At 40.7% G+C, this 24278-nt stretch overlaps 1 protein-coding gene across 4 annotated transcripts in view; it reads left to right on the top strand.

Moving 5' to 3' along the window:
- The window catches only part of PNPLA8 (patatin like domain 8, phospholipase A2), a 70680-nt gene that overhangs the window by 17471 nt on the left and 28931 nt on the right, over positions 1–24278 (top strand). For 3 of the 4 annotated variants that reach the window (XM_081331616.1, XM_081331618.1, XM_081331617.1), the window contains 3 exons: positions 360–531; positions 1746–1803; positions 20392–20586. In XM_081331616.1, the coding sequence (XP_081187742.1) occupies positions 360–531; positions 1746–1803; positions 20392–20586 (425 nt within the window). Of the gene's footprint in view, positions 1–359; positions 532–1745; positions 1804–20391; positions 20587–24278 lie in introns of those variants that run through there. The other variant, XR_014026971.1, reaches the window with a different exon arrangement.

Below are 24278 nucleotides of genomic sequence, written 5' to 3' on the forward strand. Positions count from 1 at the left end.
GATAACTTTGGTGGCTGAGAGTTATATGTAATATTTTTGCACAGAATGGCTATTGCAGTGGAAGCAATGATTATGCATACTGTATTGGTTGGAGCCGTGTCAGGCATGTAGGCAGAACCAGGATTTTTCTGAAGTCTTCCGTTTGAAACTACATCATAGAGTAATCTTCACTAATCTCCTGGCTTAGAATCATGGGAATCCATGGTACTGTTTTTTTTAAGCAGGGGTAGATAGAGGAATCTGTAAAAGAAAAGAGATTCAGGTATGCTTTATGTGGTTTGGAAACTTAGGTTGCCAATCCTTGTATAAGATGATCGTCATTTAAATTGTCATTCAAATTTATAAATATTTATTTGCAGGTGCTATATTGGCATTTATGTTGGGATTATTCCATATATCTCTGGATGAATGTGAAGACCTTTACCGGAAATTAGGAACAGATGTCTTTAAGCAAAATGTCATTGTTGGAACAGTTAAAATGGGATGGAGCCATGCATTTTATGACAGTGAAATATGGGAGAAAATGCTTAAGTAAGTTAATATTAAACTATTTGCCAATCATGTTTCCTTCAGTATAATCCAAAGTATAAAACAGAAGTCTTTCTCTGTTATATTAAGTAGATCTAAAATACCTAAAAAAGAATAGTGTTTTTTATCAGATGTGGCCCTTTTTGTTTTATTTATTGGTGGCTCCTTAAAGAACCCACACCAGTAAATTATGTGGTCTCTTGGCAAATTTGTATTTCAGTTAAAGAGGCAACAACAGGGCAGCAACCCACCTAACACTATTATTTACCCTTGGTGTGGAAGTCTTTTTCTTATGTTTTTGTTGTTCTGTCATCTCCAAACCCATTTTATGGTTTAGAAGTTTTTAGCATAAGTAGGCTGAATGTGGAAATAATTATGATAGATGCTCAGTTAACATAGGAACAAAGGAATGCATTAATCTTGTTTTTAAACATATTTACTGATTTTACAAAGGTATTGAATTACATCAGTACTCTAGCATAATGCTGTTCCTAAACCTGTGTTTCTCACCAAGGCTAAGGAGAAAGTGGTCACTCCCAGGTTAGACCTCATGAGCCTCAGAGCCTTCTACTTACAATTCCCAGTTATCTTCTATTGCTAGAATGTAATCTGGAAGGTGATGCTTTATATACTCATCCTTTATTAGTTCCATCATTTAGTCATCATATGATGTCTCCTTAATTCAAACACGGATTTTGGTTAATGTAGAGATTTAAATCAAACAGTTGTGTTGATTCAGCTCTAGCAAACTCTATGGTTATTTATTTATTTATTTATTACATTTATTTACTGTCCATGTTGCTGTTCAGAGCAATTCATGGAAATGAATTTGACAGCACAGTTTTCTGAATATATGTCTAACTGCTATTTTTGAAAAGTTAAGATTTTCACTACTTTAAAATGTACTATTTTAAAATAAACTTATCTGTCAAGAAAAGCTGGTAATATTGAAATACTCTAATGAGTTATTACTTTTTTCTGTAAAAAACCCCAAGGATAGTAATAGATAGTACTAAGAATAATTTTACTGAACTGATTCTAAATCCCAAAGGCATTCAGTGTTTAAGTTCTTTTTTAAAAATCAAAACCATGGTATTAAAATTATGTATCACAAGCAATATAAATTATTCATTTGATTGATTGAGAGCTGTAGTTCATAAGAGGAAAGTTAGAGAAAACTCTAAAACTAACTGTAGCAATTTATCTGGTTTGTATAGGGAACGAATGGGATCTGATATTATGTTTGAAACAGCAAGAAATCCTAAATGTCCTAAGGTAAGTTTATTTTCCTAAGGTAGTTACTATTTTCCTTGAACTTGTTGCTATTTATTTTTAATCATGTCTTACAAAGTATTGATATCCATTCTTCTTCTTCCCTTCCTTTAAAAAAAGGATGAGCAGTTTCAAACAGCCTAGCAGTTTTTTTATTAGTTTATAATATAAAATACAAAAATACAAAAGCAAATAATAGAAAAAATAGGGGAGGGAAAAGGAAAAGGAAAAGTGTAGAACTGAAGGGAAAAAGAAAGAAAAAGCACGACTCCTTTTGGTGCAGTAGAATAAGATAATAACATCAAACCTCAACTTTTTACTTTTACAGAATAGTATAGTATTATGTAAATAGCATAAACTAGCCATTCCTATAACAATAAATCTATCTAATTGGTAAAACCCAAAATCAAAGTATCATTTTTTTCCACCTCAAGCACAAATTCCAGAAGCGGTTTCCAAGTAGAAACAAACGTAGTTGTGTTTTTTTGTTTAAACAAAGAAGCACGTGGTTGCAAAACTTTCACTGTTGACATCAAAGCAGTCAATTTAGCCATCTCTGCTAACACCGTCAACTTTTGCAGCCATTCATCCATTGTGGGAATGAAAATGTCCTTCCATTTTTTTTGCATAAAGTAATCTTGTTGCCGTCAACATATACAGTATAATATCAAAGTTCCATTTTTCCCCCAAGTCTTTTTCCATTAAACCCAAAAGAAAAGTTTCTGGTTTGATCTTTATATTCACTTTAAGAATCTTCTGTATTAGCATATGAATCCTACTCCAATATTTCTTTGCTTTATCACATGTCCACCATAAATGATAAAAAGTCCCTTCTTTACATTTGAATTTCCAATATTCATTTAAAATATCTTTAAACATTCTTGACAACTTGTGTTAAATACCACTTTATAATTTAGTGTAACTTTTAACTCTTTCGTCAACATAATATAATGTAATCAAGTATTACATTATATCCAAAGTTCCTTGGCCACTGAATTATGCAGTACTTTACATATGCATTTTCCAAATTTGAATTCAATAACAATTTGTACACCTTAGCAATAATATGTTTATCACTACCACACGGTAGGATTTCCAATTCATTTTTAACAAAGTCAAACCCGTAACTCTTTTTATCTAATTTAAATCTTTCTTTCAATTGTAAACATGCAAACCAATAGCAGATATGTCCTTCTTATTCTAACTCCTCCTCAGACTTGAGAATAGGATCACCAAAATTAAAAGATATTATTTAACCATAAGTCTGCCAGTCCAGCTTTCCCACCATTTCTTTTCTGAAAAAAAGCTTCTTGGGTGGGACAACCCAAAAAGACATCTTCATAAAAAAAACCTTTTTTATTCCCCCCCAAAATTCTTAGAATGATATGTCTAACAAAGTGATTATTAAAATCAACATTTACTTTAACCTTGTCATATCATAAATAACCGTGACATCCAAATCTCAATTCATGACCTTCTAGTAGCCTCTTATTCTGGAAGTTCACCCACTCTTTTAGCCAGATCAAACAAGCATCAATATTCAATTTCAAATCTGGTAAAACCAAAGCCCATCTTTCCTTAGCGTCTTGCAGTAATTTATATCTAATTCTTGGTCTTTTCCCCCTTACCTTATAAACTTAGAAATATTTGCCATTGTTTAAATGAAGTATTAGTTGCAAGTATTGGTAATTTCTGAAACAAAAAAAGCACTTTTGGGGTCGACTTCTGGGTGGCGCTTCAGTGGCGCGGACGGTCGGATTTGACCGCCGGCCCTTCGATCCCGTTTAAGCGGCGGAATAGCCGATGATCAGCTGTTCCGCTGCTCGAAAACCCTTCTCGGGCAAAGAGGGGAGGGGGAGCTTCCAGGTAGGGGTAGAACTCCCCTAGAGCCCCAGAACATTTGTTGTGGGGCATGAAGGGTGAGAGCCCCCCCGAAGCCTGGAAATACTCCGGAACGAAGGACTCTTCTGCTTTAGCAGAACAAGACGCTGAATCCACTCCTGCCGGATCTGATTGTCATCTTGAGTGACGGTAGCAGCAGAGCTGATGCAGGAGCAGTATAAATAGCAAGTACAAAGCTTTAACTCTGAAACTCAATACTCTCTTCCTGCTCCAACGATCGTTTTGAAAGAAGGGGAAGATGGTGCCTGATTGATTTTTTTTTAACAAGAAGCGAAAGTGTTTTTCTTCAAAGTAAAGTGACTGTTTGAACTGAGTTGGAATATGTAAAATGGACTTTCAAACCTTAAAGAGCTAGCTATAATTTGGAGGTGCTAAAAAGTTATTTTTAAGATCTGGTTATTTCACAGTTTAACTACAAAGTAATAAATGGACTAGAAAGTGAATGTGTGTATTGAAAGTCATTAGTTGCAAAAATGGCTCCCAAACCACATAGACCCGTTTTTAAAAGTGCAGAGGCATTGCTTGTTCAGCAATCTGGAACGCAGTCTTTGAAGTTACCCCCCTGAAGCTGCTTCATCTGTATTGACTTTAAAAGATTTACAATATGCTTTAAACAATGCCTTAAAAATTCAGTCTGAAAAAATATTTGAGAAGCTGGCAGAATTTATTGAAAAGGAAAGCAAGAAAATAAGGGAGGATACCTTGATGGCACTTCAAGTGTTTTCAGGCTGTATTGAGAATCTGGATGAACGTGTGGAAGAAGTGAAACAAAATAATCTGATGCTGGAGGCTAAAACGGGTGAAGTGGAGAATAAAATGGAAAAACTTGAAGATGAAATGATGATCATGCAATATAGAGATATGGAATTCGCCTTGAGGATCAGAGGTTTGAAAGAGAACCCGCAGGAGAATCTGGAAGAGACGTTGGTGGATGCTCTGGCGCCTATTTTGGGGTTTCAACCTGAAGATTTTTTTGGGAAGATAGTATTTCGTGTTAATTCTTGGATTGCTAAACAAAGGAAACTGCCAAGGGATGTGGTTGTGTGTTTTACAAAGAGAAAGATTAGAAATGAGATCATTCAAATATCATATAGTAAAAGACTTAAAGTGGCTAATCAGGAGGTTTTGATTCTGAAAGAGATTCCTCCAAGAATTTTGAAAAAAAGGAAAGAATTTTTCTTTCTGGCAGATGAATTAAAGAAACAACAGCTTCGGTTCAGGTGGGAGATACCAATGGGGATTGTGGTGAATTATTCTGGATAAAGATATTGTCTTAATACAGTAGGGAAGGCACATGATTTTTATTCTAATGTATTGAAAGCAGGCTTACTGTCATCCTCAGAAGTTAAAAAAGGAAAGGAAGAAGGAGAGCGACAGTTACAAGAAATAGTTTCGGAAGCTGTGCAATCCTTGGTTTTATTTAAAGATCTTAAGATTCAAAGAATGACACGGGCTGCATCTAGATTCAAGGAATAACAATAATAATAACAGTAGAGATTAAAGTCAAGCGTATGTAAGGAGGACATTGATAGAAATAAGATTTAGAAATGGAACTTGTTAAAGATCGTAGGATAATGAAGAACTAATAGTGGACATTTGGGGATGGTATTTACAGTAGATCTCAAAAATTAGTATGTATGTATTTAAATTGTTAGTCTAAATGTTGGAGATGTGGTTGTGATGATGCAATGTATTATTATGTATGGTTGAATTGTAAAAGATTACAATTTTAAAAGTTAAAGTAATTTAGTGGAATATGTAAGATTTTTAAGAAAAAGATAAGGTTTTTTCTTTTTCTTTTTTTCTTTCTTCTTTTTATAACTATTTTTATAGGGTACTATTATAGATTGTATTGTTATAGAAATTAAATTTAATAACTATAGTAGAATTTTTGGTAGTGTTATATTGGAAGAAGGCTGATTGGTTTATTATAGAAGAATGGATTTTGAAAGGTTTGAATTAGGTAGAAATGGTAGAATTTGGAATATGTGAAGAATATTTGTAACGGAGATATATTGTGATGTTTAAGGAGAGTTAAAGCGCGATTGGATTTAAAGTGTAATTATAGTTAGTATATTTTAGATTAAGATTGTGAAAATAATACCCTGTATTCAGCTTTGGGAAGTCGGGGTGTGTATGTGAGGGGGAAGTAGGGGTATTGGGAGGGTTAGGGTATGGGTTAAGGGTAGGGGGGATGGGTTTTATGTTTAAAAATGTACTTTAAAACTTTTCAATAAAAAAAAAGATTCAATATCTGTCCAATATACTCGCGATGAAGTAAAAAAAACCACCATTGGGGGAAAAAAGCACTTTTGGCAAGACATTCATCTTAATTACAGAAATTCTACCCAATAGTGATAAATGCAGTTTATCCCATCTTAATAAGTCCTTTTTAATATCATTCCAGAGACGTACATAGTTTTGTGTTTGTGTTTGTCAATTTTGTTGTCGTTGTTAGTTGCGAAGTTGTGTCTGACCCATCGCGACCCCTTTGGACAACATTCCTCCAGGCCTTCCTTTCCTCTACCATCTTCTGGAGTCCATTTAAGCTCACGCCTATTGCTTCAGTGACTCCATCCAGCCACCTCATTCTCTGTCGTCCCTTTCTTCTATTGCCCTCAATCTTTCCCAGCATTAGGCTCTTCTCCAGTTAGTCCTTCCTTCTCATTAGGTGGCCAAATGAATACTGTGTATTCATCAGGGATATGATTAGTGCTTTTCCCTACTTTCTTCAATTGAAGCCTAAATTTTGCAATGAAGCTCATGATATAAGCCACAGTCAGCTCCTGGTCTTGTTTTTACTGACTGTATAGAGCATGGGTGTCAAACTGCTGGCCCTCGGGCTGGATGCGTCATGCGGAAGCCGTGCCCACCCCATTGCCGGCAATGGCAAAACTGTCCTGATACGTTGCACGTATCATTTGATGTCGCGAGTTTGACATGTCTGGTATAGAGCTTCTCCATCTTTGACTGCAGAGCACATAGTCAATCTGATTTCTGTGTTGGCCATCTGGTGATGTCCATGTATAGAGCCATCTCTTGGATTGTTGGAAAAGAGTGTTTGCTATGATCATCATATTCTCTGGACAAAATACTATCAGCCTGTGCCCTGCTTCATTTTGTACTCCAAGGCCAAACTTGCCTGTTATTCCGGTTATCTTTTGGCTTCCTACTTTAGCATTCCAATCCGCCATGATGATAAGGACATCATTTTTTGTTGTTGATTCTATAAGGTGCTGTAGAGCTTCATAGAATCGGTCAGTTTCATCCTCTTCAGCACCAATGGTTGGGGCATAGACTTGGACTACTGTGATATTGAATGGTTTGCCTTGGATTCGCACTGAGATCATTCTGTCATTTTGGGGGTTGTATCCCAGTTTTGCTTTTCCCACTCTTTTATTGAGGATGAAGGCTATTCCATTTCTTCTGAGGGATTCTTGCCCGCAGTAGTATACCTGATGGTCATCCGAATTAAATTCACCCATTCCTGTCCATTTTAGTTCGCTGATTCCTAAGATGTCGATGTTCAATGTTGTCATCTCTTTATTTACCAGCTTGCTTTGATTCATGGATCTTACATTCCAGGTTCCTGTGGAAAATAAATCTTTACAGCATCAGACTTTCCTTTGACCACCAGGTGCATCCACAGCTGAGCATCCTTTCGGCTTTGGCTCAGTCGCTTCATTCTTTCTGGCGCTACTAGTACTAGCCCTCTACTCTTCCCCAGTAGCATATTGGACACCCTCCGACTTGAGGGGCTCATCTTCTAGCATCATATCTTTTTGCCTTTTGGTACTGTCCATAGGATTTTCATGGCAAAGATACTGGAGTGGGTTGCCATTTCCTTCTCCAGTGGATCACATTTTGTCAGAACTCTGCTATGACCTGTCCGTCTTGTGTGGCCCTGCATCGCATAGCTCATAGCTTCATTGAGTTACGCAAGCCCCTTCGCCACAACAAGGCAGTAATCCATAAACGGGGTGTTTGTCAATATGACCCCCAAATATTTCACATTTTTCTCAACTCTAAAACCAGACTAACTATCTATCTGTCTGTCTGTCTGTCTGTCTATCTATCTATCTATCTATCTATCTATCTATCTATCTATCTATCTATCTATCTATCTATCTATCTATCTATCTATCTATCTATCTATCTATCTATCTATCTATCTATCCATCCATCCATCCATCCATTCATTCAATTTGTATACCGCCCTATTCCCGAAGGACTCAGGGCGGTTTACAGGGCAAAACCTAAAAACAATACACTATAAAATTAAGTTAAATTTAAGTTAGTTACAGTTAAAATTAAGTTAGTCAATATATTATAGCCCTGTGAGGTCATATTATTAATAAGCATTGTTGTTTTATTTTAAAGCCTGCTAAAACCCCAAACTCATTTAATTTCCTCATCAAATATTCTATATTGTTTTCAGGATGTTGTAAGAATATAGCCAAATCATCAGCAAATGCCCTTAATTTATAAACTTCCTTCTCGATTCTTATACCGTATTTTCTGGCGTATAAGATGACTTTTTAACCCATGAAAATCTCAAAAGTTGGGGGGTTGTCTTATACACCCAGTCGTCTTATACGCCGGAAAATAATACATAAATCAATCGAGCGCCCCCGTTCTTGCAAAGCAACTTCAAGCCTCCTTAGTCCATTCCCCCCTCCAACGTGACTCTCCCTTCCCACCCCGAAGAGCCTCTAAGCCCCTTCTCCTCCCCCTTGCAAACGCCAGAGCCTGGGAGCTCTTGCGTTTATTCTAAAGGGTGGATGGAAGGAAAAGCCCCTTTCGGCTCTGGCGTGGCTGCAAGTCGACGAGCCCGGGAAGGCATGCCCTCCCCTCTCACTGTGGAGGAAGGAGGGCAGGCTGGCGTCAGGCAGGAGCCGGCAGGGCAGTCCTGTGTACGCGCGCGCTCCCCGGCTGCTAAGGAGTCCTCGGGGAGCCGTGGCAGGTGCCTCACACCCTTCCCTCAAGGCGGCACCGGTGGTGCCGTCCGGCGTCAGGCGGGAGCCGGCAGGGCAGTCCTGCGCACGCGCGTGCTCCCCGGCTGCTAAGGAGTGCTCGGGGAGCCGTGGCAGGCACCTCACGCCCTTCCTTCTTGAGGCAGCACCGGCGGAGCCGGACGGCGTTGGGTGGGAACCGGCAGGGCTTTGCACCATCTGCATAAGACGGGTCTGAATCGGGCTTGTGTCGGACACTTGGCAACTGGCATGTAAGTATTTTCCGGCCTATAAGATGAAAAATCTTGAAAATCTTCTCAAAAGTCGGGGGTCGTCTTATACGCCCAGTCGTCTTATACGCCGGAAAATACGGTACCTGTTATTTTCTCATCTTGCCTAATATCTCTATTCAAAACTTACAACACCAAAAATAAACAGCTAGGGAGACAAGGGACATCTTTGTCTCATACCCTTTTAAATTTCACATGAATTGGTTAGATCACTGGTAATAAAAAATTTTTGCTTGCTGTGACATATAAACTGCTTTAATCTCTTGATTTAAATTCTTCCTATAGTACATATCTTCCAAAACTTTAAATATAAAAGCCCAATTTAGATTGTCAAAGGCCTTCTCTGTATCTAAAAATATTAAAGCTGCCTGTTTTTCATTATGATATTGTAAATATTCAGTAGTGTTCAAAACAGTCCTCTCATTGTCCCTTAACTGTCTTTTTGGCAGAAAGCCAGATTGATCTTCATGAATTTTTTGTTGTAAAACCTTTAATCTTTCTGCCAGAACTGCAGCCAAAAGTTTATGTCATTGTTTAATAGTGAGATTGGTCTGTAATTCTTTATCTTCGTAACATCTTGCCTTCCTTCAATAGTAACACAATATTAGCTTCTTTCCAAGTTTGAGGTATCTTTCCCTGCTGTAATATTCATTATATCCTTTAGTGGCTGAAGAAGTTTATCTTTGAAGCATTTATAATATTGGCTTGTAAGGCTATCTGGAGCTTTACCTGATTTCATTTTTTAATAGCTTCTGATATTTCAAAGGTAGTTACTGAGTCATTCATGAATTTGTGAGAGCTTAGGTAACATTGTCTTAACAAATATTTGTTCTGTACCAGCCTACTACCGGCCCTGCAGAAAAGGCAGGGACAACCCCTTTACAAAGGCAAGAGGCTGGAACTAAGCCTGCCAAATTTATTGACACAAAACAGAGCAAACAGAGCAAATCCAAAACACGAACCATGAAACAGGAGCTATGCAAACGGTTGCCTTCAGCAAACCAGGCCTCCCACACATTCCCCTTTTAAACAGTTCAAGGCGTGGCTTCTCTCTCCCTCCATCCGGGGTGCCCCATTGCCTTCCTCTGTTTACTCCCGATCGACTGCCTCCTGCGTCGGGTGTCCTTGAACAGGGCCAGCTGTGGGTCATCTTCATCCACGCTATCAGGCTCACACAGCTGGGTCTGCGTAGTGACCAGATGAGAGGGGCCTGGCTGAGGGCTCTGCGAAGCCTCAGGGCTGTCCTCTGCAGGCTCTCCAACACCCCCTCCTCCTCCTCTGAATCGTCCGACCCAACTGCCGAACCTACAGGCTGACCCTGAATCACAACACTATCCCGCACTGCAGGGCCCTTCCCCCGGGTCTGCCAATCCGGATGCGGTTGAGATGGAAATTGTTCATGAAAAGCGGACACCAAAGCAGGGGCATGAACGGTGGTCGCGTCCTCCCAGGTGAACTCCTCTGGTCCGTAGCCTTTCCATTCAATCAGGTACTGGAAACGACCTTTCAGCCAACGGGAGTCCCTGATGCTGGCGACCTCGTACCCGGGGGTGCTGTCTCCATCACGAGGTCCTGATGGGGGAGGTTCCACTCGGCGGAGTGGACAGGCCGGTTGCTCGGGGACCAACAGAGACCGATGAAAGACTGGATGCAGGCGCAGGGAACGTGGCAGAGTTAAGCGATAGGCGACCGGATTGATGACAGCCTCAACTGGGAACGGTCCTAAATATCGGTGATCTAACTTTCTCACCAGCCGTGTTGACAGTAGGTTCCTGGCGGACAACCAGACCCAATCTCCCACCGATAGTGCAGGCGTATCCCACCTTGACCGATCAGCAAACCTTTTGTAATCGGCCTTGGCCTTCTCTAACTGATGTTGCACCAATCGATGGATCGCCTGTAACTCTGCCATGTAGTCGTTTGCTGCCGGCTCCGGTGAGTCCACGGGAGAAAGGGGGAAAAACCAGGGGTGATATCCCACATTGGCCAAGAACGGTGTCATCTGTGTGGAGGTGTGCTGTGAATTGTTGAATGCAAACTCAGCTATGGCCAGACAGTCTACCCAATTGTTTTGCTGCAGATTGACGTAGCAGCACAGATATTGTTCCAGAATACCGATGACCTTCTCGGTTCCCCCGTCAGTTTGAGGATGATGCGCGGACGAGAGGCAAATCTTGATATCCAACGCATGCATCAACTCCTGCCAGAAACGGGCTGTAAACTGGGCCCCCATATCAGAGATGACTCCATCAGGGAGGCCGTGCAGCCGAAACACCTGCTGAATGAACATACGACTAGTGGCGCGGGCTGACGGTAAACCACGACGGGATGAAATGCGGCATCTTGGTCAGCATGTCCACCACCACATACACTGTCGTAAAACCAGAGGACGGGGGTAAATCCGTCAGAAAGTCCATGGCAAGGGCTACAGTAATCCAGGTGGGGCCCCTGTCGCTGACTTGGCCTGCCTGCATGGGATGCAGGAAGTGACATAGAACTGGATGTCGTGTCGGACTCGGGGCCACCAGAAGGTACCGGGGACCAGGTTCAGGGTCTTGAACAGGCCAAAATGCCCCGCCGCCGGGTTATCGTGACACTGGCTGAGGATGAGTCCCCTGAGTGGCCCTCCTGGAACGTAGAGCCGGTCATGATAATACAAGTGTCCATCCATGACCGTCCAAGGAGAATCTGGCCCCACCTCCTCCTTCCGCTGAGCCACCCACACCTGCTGCTGTGCCTCCCGGATCCGAGCCTGTATATCAACCGGCTCCTGCACCGCAGCAAAAGACTCAACGGGGATCACTGTCCTGGGCAGAAGCTTGTCTTCCACTCGGGAATATTCAGGCTTCCTGGACAGAGCATCCGCTCTTTGATTGTGCCCGCTAGGTATGTACTTAACTCGGAAGTCGAACCTCGCAAAGAAAAAAGACCACCAGATCTGGCGTTGGTTTAAATTCCGAGCGGTCTGCAGGCTTTTTAAATTCTTATCGTCCGTCCGGACCTCGATTTGATGCTGCACTCCTTCCAGATGATGCCTCCAGGCCTCGAACGCCACTTTGATGGCCAGCAGCTCCTTCTCCCAGATTGTATAATTGTGCTCCGAAGGGTTCAGTTTTCGTGAATGGTACGCGCAAGGGAAGAGGCTCCCACTTGGCATCGTTGCCTGGAGTAACACTGCCCCAATGGCAATGTCGGAGGTGTCCGCCTCCATGACAAACGGTCGTTGCGGGTCAGGATGCTTCAAGATGGGCTCCTTCATGAAGGCTTCCTTCAAAGTCTGGAAAGCCCGTTCTGGAGCGTTCCACTGAAACCGAGTCGTCTTCTGCAGGAGCCGGGTGAGGGGGGCTGTCAAGGCAGCAAACCCAGGGATGAAAGCTCGGTAATAGTTGGCAAACCCAAGAAGTCGCTAAACATCCTTCACACAACGTGGGGGTTGCCAACTCTGCAAAGACTCAACCTTACTTGGCTCCATGGCGATGCCCTCAGGAGAAATGCGGTGACCCAGGAAATCGATGGTCACCAGGTAGAACTGGCACTTCTCCAACCTGGCAAACAGCCGATGTTCTCGGAGTCGCTGCAGGACCTGATGGAGATGTTGATGGTGCACCTCACGCGACGGGGAGTAGATCAGGATGTCGTCAAGTAGATCACGACAAACTGTTCCAACAAATCTCGGAAAATATCGTTCATGAAATGCTGAAATATGGCAGGGGCGTTGGTCAGGCCAAACAGCATCACCGTGTACTCAAAATGTCCATAACGAGTACCAAACGCCGTCTTCCACTCATCACCCGGCCGAACCCTGACGAGGTTGTAAGCTCCACGCAGGTCCAGTTTCGTTGAAGATCTTAGCCTCCTGGAGTCGGTCCAAGAGTTCGGGGATGAGGGGCAGCAGGTAACGATTGCGCACCATGATGGCGTTGAGTTTCCTATAATCGCAGCAAAGCCGCAATTCGCCCGACTTCTTTTTGACGAAGAGCACGGGTGCAGACACTGGCGAGGACGAGGGCCGGATGAAACCGCGAGCCAAATTCTTCTCCAGAATGTCCCGCAATGCAGCCAACTCGGGGTCCGACATGGAGTACAAACGCCCCACTGGGAGAGGCGCATCAGGGACTAAATCAATGGGGCAGTCATAGGGCCTGTGCGGGGGTAATTGATCCGCCTCTGTCTCACTGAACACATCAGCAAAGTCGGACAGTTCGGGAGGCAAGGAAACCCCTGGGGAACCCTCCACCTGGCCGGCACAGATATGGCGGGTGTGGTCCACGCACTGCAAGCTTGGGAAGGTGACCAAGTTCTGTGACCAGTAGATCTGTGGGTCATGCGCCCGGAGCCACGCCAGTCCCAAGACCACGGGGAAATGCAGATCTGAGGTGATATAAAACTGGGTAGCCTCCACATGGTTGCGTGGCGGCCGTAATTGGCCCAGACAGGAGCACTCGACCATCGATAGTCTCCACTTACATGGGCGGTTCCACCGGGCACTGGGGAACAGCCCATTTGGCCACAAATGCTGAGTCCATAAAATTTGTGGTGGCCCCAGAGTCAATTAAGGCATGGACTGGAATCCCCTTTGGCTTGCCAGGTAGGATCAGACGTGCCTCCAATATCAGATGCCATGGAGGTCCACAGGCAGCATCGGAAAGATATCGCTCAGTGTTGTTGTGGGACGCCCGATCTATCACACCGTCTAGATCGGGCTCAGGGCATTTCCCGACAGAAGAGTAGGGGACTTTCTCGGGGCAGATTCGGTCACTGATGCCCACTGTCGCTTCTTTGGGCAAAAAGCAGCCAAATGCCCAGGGTCCCCGCAGGAAAAACACAACCCCCCCGATTGTCGTCTGTTCATTTCAGTCACCGATAGACGAGACCTGGGGGCACCCAGCTCCATTGGCTCCTCCCTTTGAACTGGGGGCTCACGCACAACAGGGGCTGCAGGGGTCTGTGGGGTGGCACAGCGAGTCCTTCGCTGCTGCAACCGAGCATCGATCCGCAGGCAGAGATGGATCAGCCCATTGAGATCTGAGGGAATATCCACACGGGCCAGCTCATCCAACATCTCCGACAATCCATCCTGGAAGGCATCCACAAGTGCAGCCTTATTCCAGGCGGAATCCTGGCTAAGCAGCCAAAAATCGCTGATATAGCCCTGTAGGGGGCGTTGACCCTGCCTCAGAGCTTTCAAGCGTCGAGTAGTGGTCTGCGTCTTTATAGGGTCCTCATACATCAGACACATATGATCACAAAACCCCACAAAGTTGTCCAACAATGGACTAGGTTGAGCCAGCAGAGGCGTGCCCCAACGAGCTGCATCACCCGAAAGAAGGCTTAACACAAACCCCACCTTATCCCGGTCTGGGGAAATCAGCTGCTCTCAGGGAAGCAGGAAACAGTTCTGGATTGCCAGTAAATTTATCCGGCATCGCAACTGGGCATTTTCTCCTGGGTGGGGGTGATGGCTGCCAACAAAGTGAGTTGCTGGGCAAGCTGGGCATTCTCAGCACTTAGCTGCTCCATAATAATAGTAAGGGGTGGGAGGCTGAAGGCAAACTGTTCTGTACCAGCCTACTACCGGCCCTGCAGAAAAGGCAGGGACAACCCCTTTACAAAGGCAAGAGGCTGGAACTAAGCCTGCCAAATTTATTGACACAAAACAGAGCAAACAGAGCAAAACCAAAACACGAACCATGAAACAGGAGCTATTCAAACGGTTGCCTTCAGCAAACCAGCCCTCCCACACATTCCCCTTTTAAACAGTTCAAGGCGTGGCTTCTCTCTGCCTCCTTCCGAGGTGCCCCATTGCCTTCCTCTGTTTACTCCTGATTGACTGCCTCCTGCGTCGGGCGCCCTTGAACAGGGCCAGCTGTGGGTCATCTTCATCCATGCTGTCAGGCTCACACAGCTGGGTCTGCGTAGTGACCAGATGAGAGGGGCCTGGCTGAGGGCTCTGCGAAGCCTCAGGGCTGTCCTCTGCAGGCTCTCCAACACCCCCCTCCTCCTCCTCTGAATCGTCCGACCCAACTGCCGAACCCACAGGCTGACCCTGAATCACAACAATATTCATCTATTTTAGACATATCTAACTCCTATTTTTTATATAAATTGGAATAAAAATTATGAAAAGACTTTTTAATAAGCTCATTATCTGTTATTACATTGTTGCCTTCACCAATTTTCTCAATCATTCTCTTGTCCTTTTCCTTTCTTAGTTTATATGCCATCCATCTTCCTGGTTTATTTGCAAACTCAGAGTGTCTTTGCTTCACATAATTCAATTTTATTTCTATTTCTTGAGCTGTTAACATAGTTGCCATAACAGTTTGATTTGATGTAAAATTTTAGAATCCATAGGTGTCTAATTTGAAATTAGAGATTAAAAGAAATTCAATTTCTTTCTGTCTAATTTCATCCAATATCTTTTGCATCTTTTCCTGGGATTTTTTCTTCTCTAGGCAATTATATTGTATAAAATAAATCATCATAACTGCTTTACTAGCATCTCAAACAGTCATTACACTTGTTTCTTTGCCCATATTATCAAAATATTCATTTAATTTCTTTTTACAGTCCTTTATAATCATCCCCTTTTGCAAAAGATTCATTTAATCCTCATCTATAACTCAAACTCTTTTTTTCTAAGTACCAAAAGAATTGGACTGTGATCAGAAAAAGATTTAGGTAAAATGTCAACTTTTAGGATTTTATTTGCAAGATTTTTAGAAATCCATATCATGCCAATCCTTGAAAACTATATAGTTCTGAGAAGGAAGTATGTTCTCTAGTAGAATTGTTTCTTTGCCTCCACAAATCTGTTAGTGTTAGATTGTCAATCATCTCAAAAAAAAAAAGTCTTTGGTAATTTACCCTGGGAGCGTTTAATCCCTTTGGCAGATGTATCCAACTGTGGAGAAATCACTCTATTCCAGTCTCTCAAAATAAGCCAATTCTCATATGAAAAGGGTAATAATTAATCCATAAGCTATTCAAAAAATTACTTTTATCATAAATTGGCACATAAAGTCCAACTACTATTGATTTTATTCCATTAAGTTTATTCCACTGCTACAAGTCTACCATGGTCATTTGTTAAAAGTAACAGGTTTAAATTGGGATTTTATATATAGAAAAATCCATTAATCTTTTTTAAACCAGCAGATATAAATTCCTCCCCTAATTGTTCAGTAAATACTTATTATCTTCTTTTTAATATGTTTTCTTGAAAACAAGTTATAGCAGCATTGAGTTTCCTTAAGTAGTGAAAAACATTTTACGCTTAGAAGGGGCATTTGCCGTATTAATATTCCATGTAATAAACCGATTCTCCAGCTTCAGGTAGAATAGCAGGTTCCTGTACATCCTGTACATCTCAGTCACATCTTGTTCAATGTCAATTTTTTGAGGGTTGATGTACCCCTAATTGCTTGTCTGTGTCCATTTCTTCAGCTGGGTCCAAATTAATTTATGTTTGATCAAGAAACCCTTGGCTTTTTCTATAGAATTCAGTCTGAATCTTTGCTCTTGATAAGTGAATATCACTCCTTCAAGTTTGTTCCAGTGGAAGAGAATTTTTCTCTTCTTCAGAATATCAGTAAGGAAGGAATAGGCTTTCTTTTTTCTCAGAATTCTAACAGGAATTTCCTTCAAAACAATTATATAAAACAGTTATATCCACATTTTCACATTTTCCATTCTTAGTTTACTGCTAAGCTTGTAAGCCGCCCTGAGTCTTCGGAGAAGGGCGGGATATAATGGAATTAAAATAAAATAAAATAAAAAAATAAATTTGAAGTGGCAATCCAAAATGTGATCTCTCGTTGTTATTCTTACAAACTGGACTAAAACATCCCTTGGTAATTTTCTTATAGTAGCAAATCTGGAGTTTACTCTATAATTTTTGTCTATTTCAAGATCAAGGGTCTTAATTAACCAGGCCAAGGCTTTAGTCATTCTTGATCTGATAACAGTCCAGACTGTTTAGGAACTACCCAATATCTTAATTGAAGCTGCCTAAGTTCTAACTTTCAAAAGGCCCTTTCATCCGAATCAAATTGGATCTCAATTTATGCTCCATAAGATCCACTCAATTTATGCTCCATAAGATCCACTCTATTCTTCACCTGTTTAATATCTTCAGTCCAGTGTTGTATCTCCTCATGAAGTTCCTTTGAGAATGTATCAAGTTTTGTTCCATGTTTTGTTCCCATTGCCTGAATTAGTTCATGTATTTTAGCTATATTTCATCCAAAAAGGATCTTAAAGATTCTGTATCTCCTGATATTCTTTCCGTATTCTCCATCCTCTTGCTTGTAGCCAGCTTGTCAGAATATAATTAATGTTTAAATTTTAAAATTTAAAATGACTGGCTCTTCCACAGTGAACTTGCTTCTTGGTTGCCCCCGATCGCAGCCAGAGACTTACCCAATTCTTATTCAAGGTCTCTGGAACCATCCAGCCATCTGGGTGAGCAAAAGTGTTGATTTTCAGAGCTTTCCCTTTCCCAGGGAAGTTTCTTCTGACTTACAAAACATTCTAAGTATAAAGTTGTGGAGAATCTGTAGCAGACCAAAAAAAGAATGCTACAAATAAGATGCCATCTTTCTGCTGGAAGCGCATTAGTTGGGACTTTCTTGAATTCCTGTCAGCTGCCACCACCACATTTTTAAAATAAAGGATTGTGATCATTGTTGCACAACATAGCCACCTAATGAACTATTCCTATTTTAATAATTTAGGGGGTACAAACACAGATATACAGATAGATATACACACATATGCACAAATAGGTACACATGTACACATACACATACAGTACATATACCTCTTTATAGTTTATAAATGTGACACTGGCAGAAAAATTTGCATATATGATGCTTCTCTTTTTCTTTTTCCCTCTCATTTTTTCTGCATGTTATGTGATATACAGTCATGGCCGAAATTGTTGGCACCCCAGAAATTTTTCCAGAAAATCAAGTATTTCTCACAGAAAATTATTGCAGGAACACATGTTTTGCTATACACAGGTTTATTCCCTTTGTGTGTATTGGAACACAACAAAAAAGGGAGGAAAAAAAGCCAATATCCAGCAGGACATAAATATGCAGATCAGTAATTATGACCACTGCCAATGCTTTTTTTTCTACAAACAACTCTTGTGAAATTTGGGATGTTATGATTTCTTGAACCTCACATCACTACCACCTAAATTCAAGTACTGGTGTGTGTGTGTGTGTGTGTGTGTGTGTGTGTGTGTGTATGTATGTTTATGTATGTATGTGTATGTATGTATGTGTGTGTGTATGTGTGTGTATACAGTCATGGCCGAAATTGTTGGCACCCCAGAAATTTTTCCAGAAAATCAAGTATTTCTCACAGAAAAGTATTGCAGGAATACATGTTTTGCTATACACAGGTTTATTCCCTTTGTGTGTATTGGAACACAACAAAAAAGGGAGGAAAAAAAGCAAATTGGACATAATGTCAAACAAAACTCCAAAAATGGGCGGACAAAATTATTGGCACCCTTAACTTAATATTTGGTTGCACACCTTTTGGAAAAAATAACTGAAATCAGTCTCTTCCTATAACCATCAATAAGCCTCTTACACCTCTCACCTGGAATTTTGGACCACTCTTCCTTTGCAAACTGCTCCAGGTCTCTCTTATTGGAAGGGCGCCTTTTCCCAACAGCAATTTTAAGATCTCTCCACAGGTGTTCAATGGGATTCAGATCTGGACTCATTGCTGGCCACTTCAGAACTCTCCAGTGCTTTCTTGCCATCCATTTCTGGGTGCTTTTTGACGTATGTTTGGGGTCATTGTCCTGCTGGAAGACCCAAGATGTCGGACGCAAACCCACCTTTCTGACACTGGGCTCTACAGTGCGACCCAAAATCCTTTGGTAATCCTCAGATTTCATGATGCCTTGCACACATTCAAGGTACCCAGTGCCAGAGGCAGCAAAACAACCCCAAAACATCATTGAACCTCCACCATATTTCACTGTAGGTACTGTGTTCTTTTCTTTGTAGGCCTCATTTCGTTTTCGGTAAACAGTAGAATGATGTGCTTTACCAAAAAGCTCTATCTTAGTCTCATCTGTCCACAAGACGTTTTCCCAGAAGGATTTTGGCTTACTCAAGTACATTTTGGCAAACTGTAATCTTGGTTTTTTATGTCTCTGTGTCAGCAGTGGGGTCCTCCTGGGTCTCCTGCCATAGCGTTTCATTTCATTTAAATGTCGACGGATAGTTTGCACTGACACTGATGCTCACTGAGCCTGCAGGACAGCTTGCATTCCTTTGGAATTGTTTGGGGCTGCTTATCCACCATCCAGACTATCCTGTGTTGCAACCTTTCATCAATTTTTCTCTTCCGTCCACAACCAGGGGGATTAGCTACAGTGCCATGGGTTGCAAACTTCTTGATAATGTTGCACACTGTGGACAAAGGCAAATCTAGATCTCTGGAGATGGACTTGTAACCTTGAGATTGTTGATATTTGTCCACAATTTTGGTTCTCAAGTCCTCAGACAGTTCTCTTCTCTTTCTGTTGTCCATGCTTTGTGTGGCACACACAGACACACAATGCAAAGACTAAGTGAACTTCTCTCCTTTTTATCTGCTTTCAGGTGTGATTTTTATGTTGCCCACACCTGTTACTTGCCCCAGGTGAGTTTAAAGGAGCATCACATGCTTGAAACAATCTTGTTTATCCACAATTTTGAAAGGGTGCCAATAATTTTGTCCAGCCCATTTTTGGAGTTTTGTTTGACATTATGTCCAATTTCCTTTTTTCCCTCCCTTTTTTTGTTGTGTTCCAATACACACAAAGGGAATAAACCTGTGTATAGCAAAACATGTGCTCCTGCAATATTTTTCTGTGAGAAATAGTTGATTTTCTGGAAAAATTTCTGGGGTGCCAACAATTTCGGCCATGACTGTATGTATGTGTGTGTGTATGTATGTATGTATGTATTCAAAACACACTCCCACCCAATCAGAACACAGCTAAGCCCCCACCCAATCAGAGCACACCTCCACCCCATCAGAACACAGCCAAGCCTCCACCCACAGAACACACCCCCTCTGGCAGTTTAAAAAAGAAGAAAGAATAGAATATCACACACTTCTCCCAGAAGAACGAAGCTGAAGTCACCAGCCTGAGGATGACGGATGAGATTTCGTCGAAATGTTGCCCTGATACCTCCAATTCTACGTGGGGAAAAACCTGAATGACCAAAGATCTACGTGTGTGTGTGTGTGTGTGTGTGTGTGTGTGTGTATGTATGTAATGTTTGGGTTTATAAATACTCATATATACGTATGAATATGAAAGATGTAATCCTAGATCTAATGTGTTAATAGCTAATTTTTGTAAGATAGCGATAGCAATAATTGGGTAAGCAGCTATAATTGGATAAAATTTAGTATTTTGTTTTTATTAGGTGGCTGCCATAAGCACTATTGTAAGCAGAGGAACACCACTGAAAGCCTTTGTGTTTAGAAATTACAATCACTTCCCTGGAGTAAAGTCTCATTATCTTGGAGGTTGCCATTATAAATTATGGCAAGCTATCAGAGCATCGTCTGCAGCACCAGGTTATTTCCAGGAATATGCACTGGGTAATGATCTTCATCAGGTTAGTTGTAATATTTTATTTTAAATTCTCAGAGTTTTTTGTATAAGGATGAATAAAACTAACCATTTATGCATACATACTTAATGTACTTAAATCATATATTTACTTAATGTATAGATAAACAACAAATTTATCCTCAGGTGCATTTTGGAGAAAGGAGTAAGGGGTCTTTTGTATTTTCATTGTTATAGGTAGGTCTTGCAGTATTTTATTTGTATATGCCAGTCCATATTTCCTTTCTCCTATCTCCTCCATCTCTAGGTCCATTTCTTCTGCTTCATCCTCTGGTTTCTGGTTTATTTGTTCATACTTTGTAGTTGTTATCTGGGAACTTTGGAGATTTGGTCATTTATATCATCTACATTATTTTTAGTCTCATTATGCTTTCTTTTTACATCCTCTTTGTGTGCAACAATTGTTTGATGAATTTACTGCAACATAGAAAATATTTCCTTCTGAAAGGTATTTGTTTTTTCTTGAGGCATCATTCCTAGAAATCCTCTAATATCATCAGTCTCAGTAAGAGTGGAACAAAATTTCTTCTAGTTTTCTGGTCTTTGTATATAGCCTTTATAATCCAGTCCTAATAGCAATATTTTATAGTAATCCTTTGTGTCAAGTATCTTGAAAATTATCAGTCAGGCCAGGTTGTAATCCACAATGTTCCAAGTATTCAAAATGTTTAACCTTCCTGCAGCCAGACATATTCAAAAGTCAAATTTTTCTTTCTCTCCCACTAGCTCTTGAGATTAAAAGTCCAAGCTCAGTAGGTAATAATAATAATAATAGTGATGATGATGATGATGATGATGATGATGATGATGATGATGATGATGAAGTTGGAAGGGACCTTGGAGGTCATCTAGTCCAACCCCCTGCTCAGGCAGGAAATCCTATACCATTTTGGACAAATGGCTGTCCACTCTTCTTAAAAACTTCCAGTGTTGGAGCATTCACACCTTCTGGAGGCAGGTTGTTCCACTGGTTATTTGTTCTAACTGTCAGGAAGTTTCTCCTTAGTTCTAGGTTGCTTCTCTCCTTGATTAGTTTCCATCCATTTATTTATTTATTCAGTTTATATACCGCCCTATTCCCAAAGGACTCAGGGCGGTTTACAAGGCAAAATTTAAAAACAATCCAATATAAAATTGCTTCTTGTCCTGCCTTTGGGCGCTTTGGAGAATAGCTTGAGTCCCTCCTCTTTGTGGCAGCCCCTGAGGTACTGGAATACTGCTATCATGTCCCACCTCGTCCTTCTCTTCATTAAACTAGACATACCCAATTCGAGCAGCCGTTCCTTATATATGTTTTAGTCTCCAGTCCCCTAATCATCTTTGTTGCTCTTCTCTGTACTCTTTGTAGAGTCTCAACATCTTTTTTCATCGTGGTGACCAAAACTGGATGCAGTATTCCAAGTGTGGTCTTACCAAGGCATTGTAAAGTGGTATTAATACTTCACGTGATCTTGATTCTATTCTTCTGTTAATGCAGCCTAGCACTGTGTTGGCTTTTTTGGCAGCTGCAGCACACTGCTGGCTCATATTTAAGTGATTGTCCACTAGGACTACGAGATCCCTCTCACAGTTACTACTATTGAGAAAGGTACCCCCTATACTATACCTGTCTGTTTTTTCCCTTTGTGTAAAGACAGATGCAAAAAACGAGTTAAATAGTTCTGCTTTCTCCCTGTTGCTTGTCACCTTGCCACTTTCCCCCACTAATTGACCAATCATTTCCTTCACTTTTTTCTTGTTTTTTACATGTTGAAAGAAGCTTTTGTTGTTGTTATTGACTTTGGTTGCAAGCCTTAGTTCATTTTGAGCCTTAGCTTTCTTCACTTCATCGTTGCAGGCTCGGGCTATTTGCTGATATTCTGCTTAGTTCTGTGCCCCTCTTTCCACTTTCTATACTTGTCCTTTTTATCTTTCAATTTGTCAGAGAGTTCTTTATGCAGCCACGCTGGTTTCTTTTTTCTCTCCCCCTTTTTATTAGTTTTCCAATATTACAATAGTATCTTTAAAAAGCAACGTGGTATCTGGGTTACAATAGTTCCATTTCAGACAAATACATATTATTACAAATCTCCAAATTGTTGTAACCAATACTTCCTCTCTCTTTTTTCCTTTAATACATATTATCTCTTATCTAAATTAACATACTTCTCATTGCTATCCATCAGTCATTTAATAGTTTTCTTATATTTGTCAATACTTTGGTATATTTTATATTTTAACATTCCATCTTTAAAACATCAAACACCTTATATATTTTTCCAGCTTTAATTTTACATTGATATTAAAATTAAACGTTTAAAGTTTCTCATTTTCATATTGCTAAATAACCTCCTTTCCCTTTACACAATTTTCTCCGATACCTAGTAATGGAAATACACTTCTTATTTATCTCATTTCCATATCAATGTTAGTAGTACAATATTAGAATGTTAGTCATTTGTGATACCAATTGCAAAGAGGAGAAAGAGGAGGAGGACAATATAATATTCTTATTTCTCATTTATATTTTCCACATATTAAAAATTAACCAAAATTTCTTCCGTTTCAACATTTAATACATCCTTTCATGTCACTACATCCAAGTATATTAGTTACCTTCTATCATTCTTAACATATATACATCTTAATCCATGTCATTTAAAGAGCTCAATATTTCAATGTTAGTATTCATACATCTGTGTTTTATTTTTTTAATTAGTATTTTTATCTACTCATCAAAACAATCTCTCGTAATCCAAGTACAATCCTGTCTATTTTGGTATTATATATTTCAGGCCTCTTAAGGATGGCCATATTTCTTCAATATTATTCTTGCTTTCTTCCTTTGCCATGTCATTTTTCGCTTCTTTGCCTCAGGGTCATCAAAGCATTCTTGTGTTGTTATATCATATTGAAGTAGCCCTCCAGTCTCCATTTTTGAAGGATTGAGGAGTCTGTTAACAGCGCCAAATCTTCTCATTATTTTCCCCTCTTAATATAATTGTCCTGGACTGAATACATTTTTTCCACCTGTTTCCCATTATGGTCTTCAAAAGTCTGTGTTTGTTGAATAGTTAATTGTTCTGCCAATGTATTTGATTGTTCAATTTCTTCTGTTAAGTTCTGTCCCGATAAAATATTAGTTGTAGTCACAGTTTGAGTTTGTTTCTTCGAGATGCTTTCTAATTCTTTCCCAAAAGCTCTTACTTCATCGCCAGCTGTAGAAAGGAACTGATAAGTTTGGTAAGATATTTCCCACATAGCATAGATTTGTTTTTGAAACTCTTCCATGGTGGAGTTTCACATCTGGTGTTCAAGGTTAATCTTATCTTGTTTTTCTTAAATATTTTCTTGATTTTTTTAAAAGAGAAAGTCAGATTGCAATTTCAGGTTTAGCCATTGGGTGTCCCCCAAGTGGTTTGAAAGTTCTTTTTTTTAGCCCGTTTCTTTTTTCAATGTTTTTTTAAAAACACCCCTGAGCTTACTCGCTGCTAATTTGAAGGGAGGGTTGAATTCCCCCCTCCCTCTCCACAGGGGGGCAGGTACTTAGCAGCTTATTTAGGTGAAAAGAAGAAGATTAAGGTATAAGAGAGGAATCTTACCCCCGTCTCTTCCACGCTGCTTTAATGTTGCCTGGTACTAAGTTTGACTTCGGCTGTCTGCAGCCTAGTAACTGGCCATATTACTATGGCCGGTCTT

This window comes from Vipera berus (assembly GCF_964194415.1).
Source record: "Vipera berus genome assembly, chromosome: 6".
NCBI lineage: Eukaryota > Metazoa > Chordata > Lepidosauria > Squamata > Viperidae > Vipera > Vipera berus.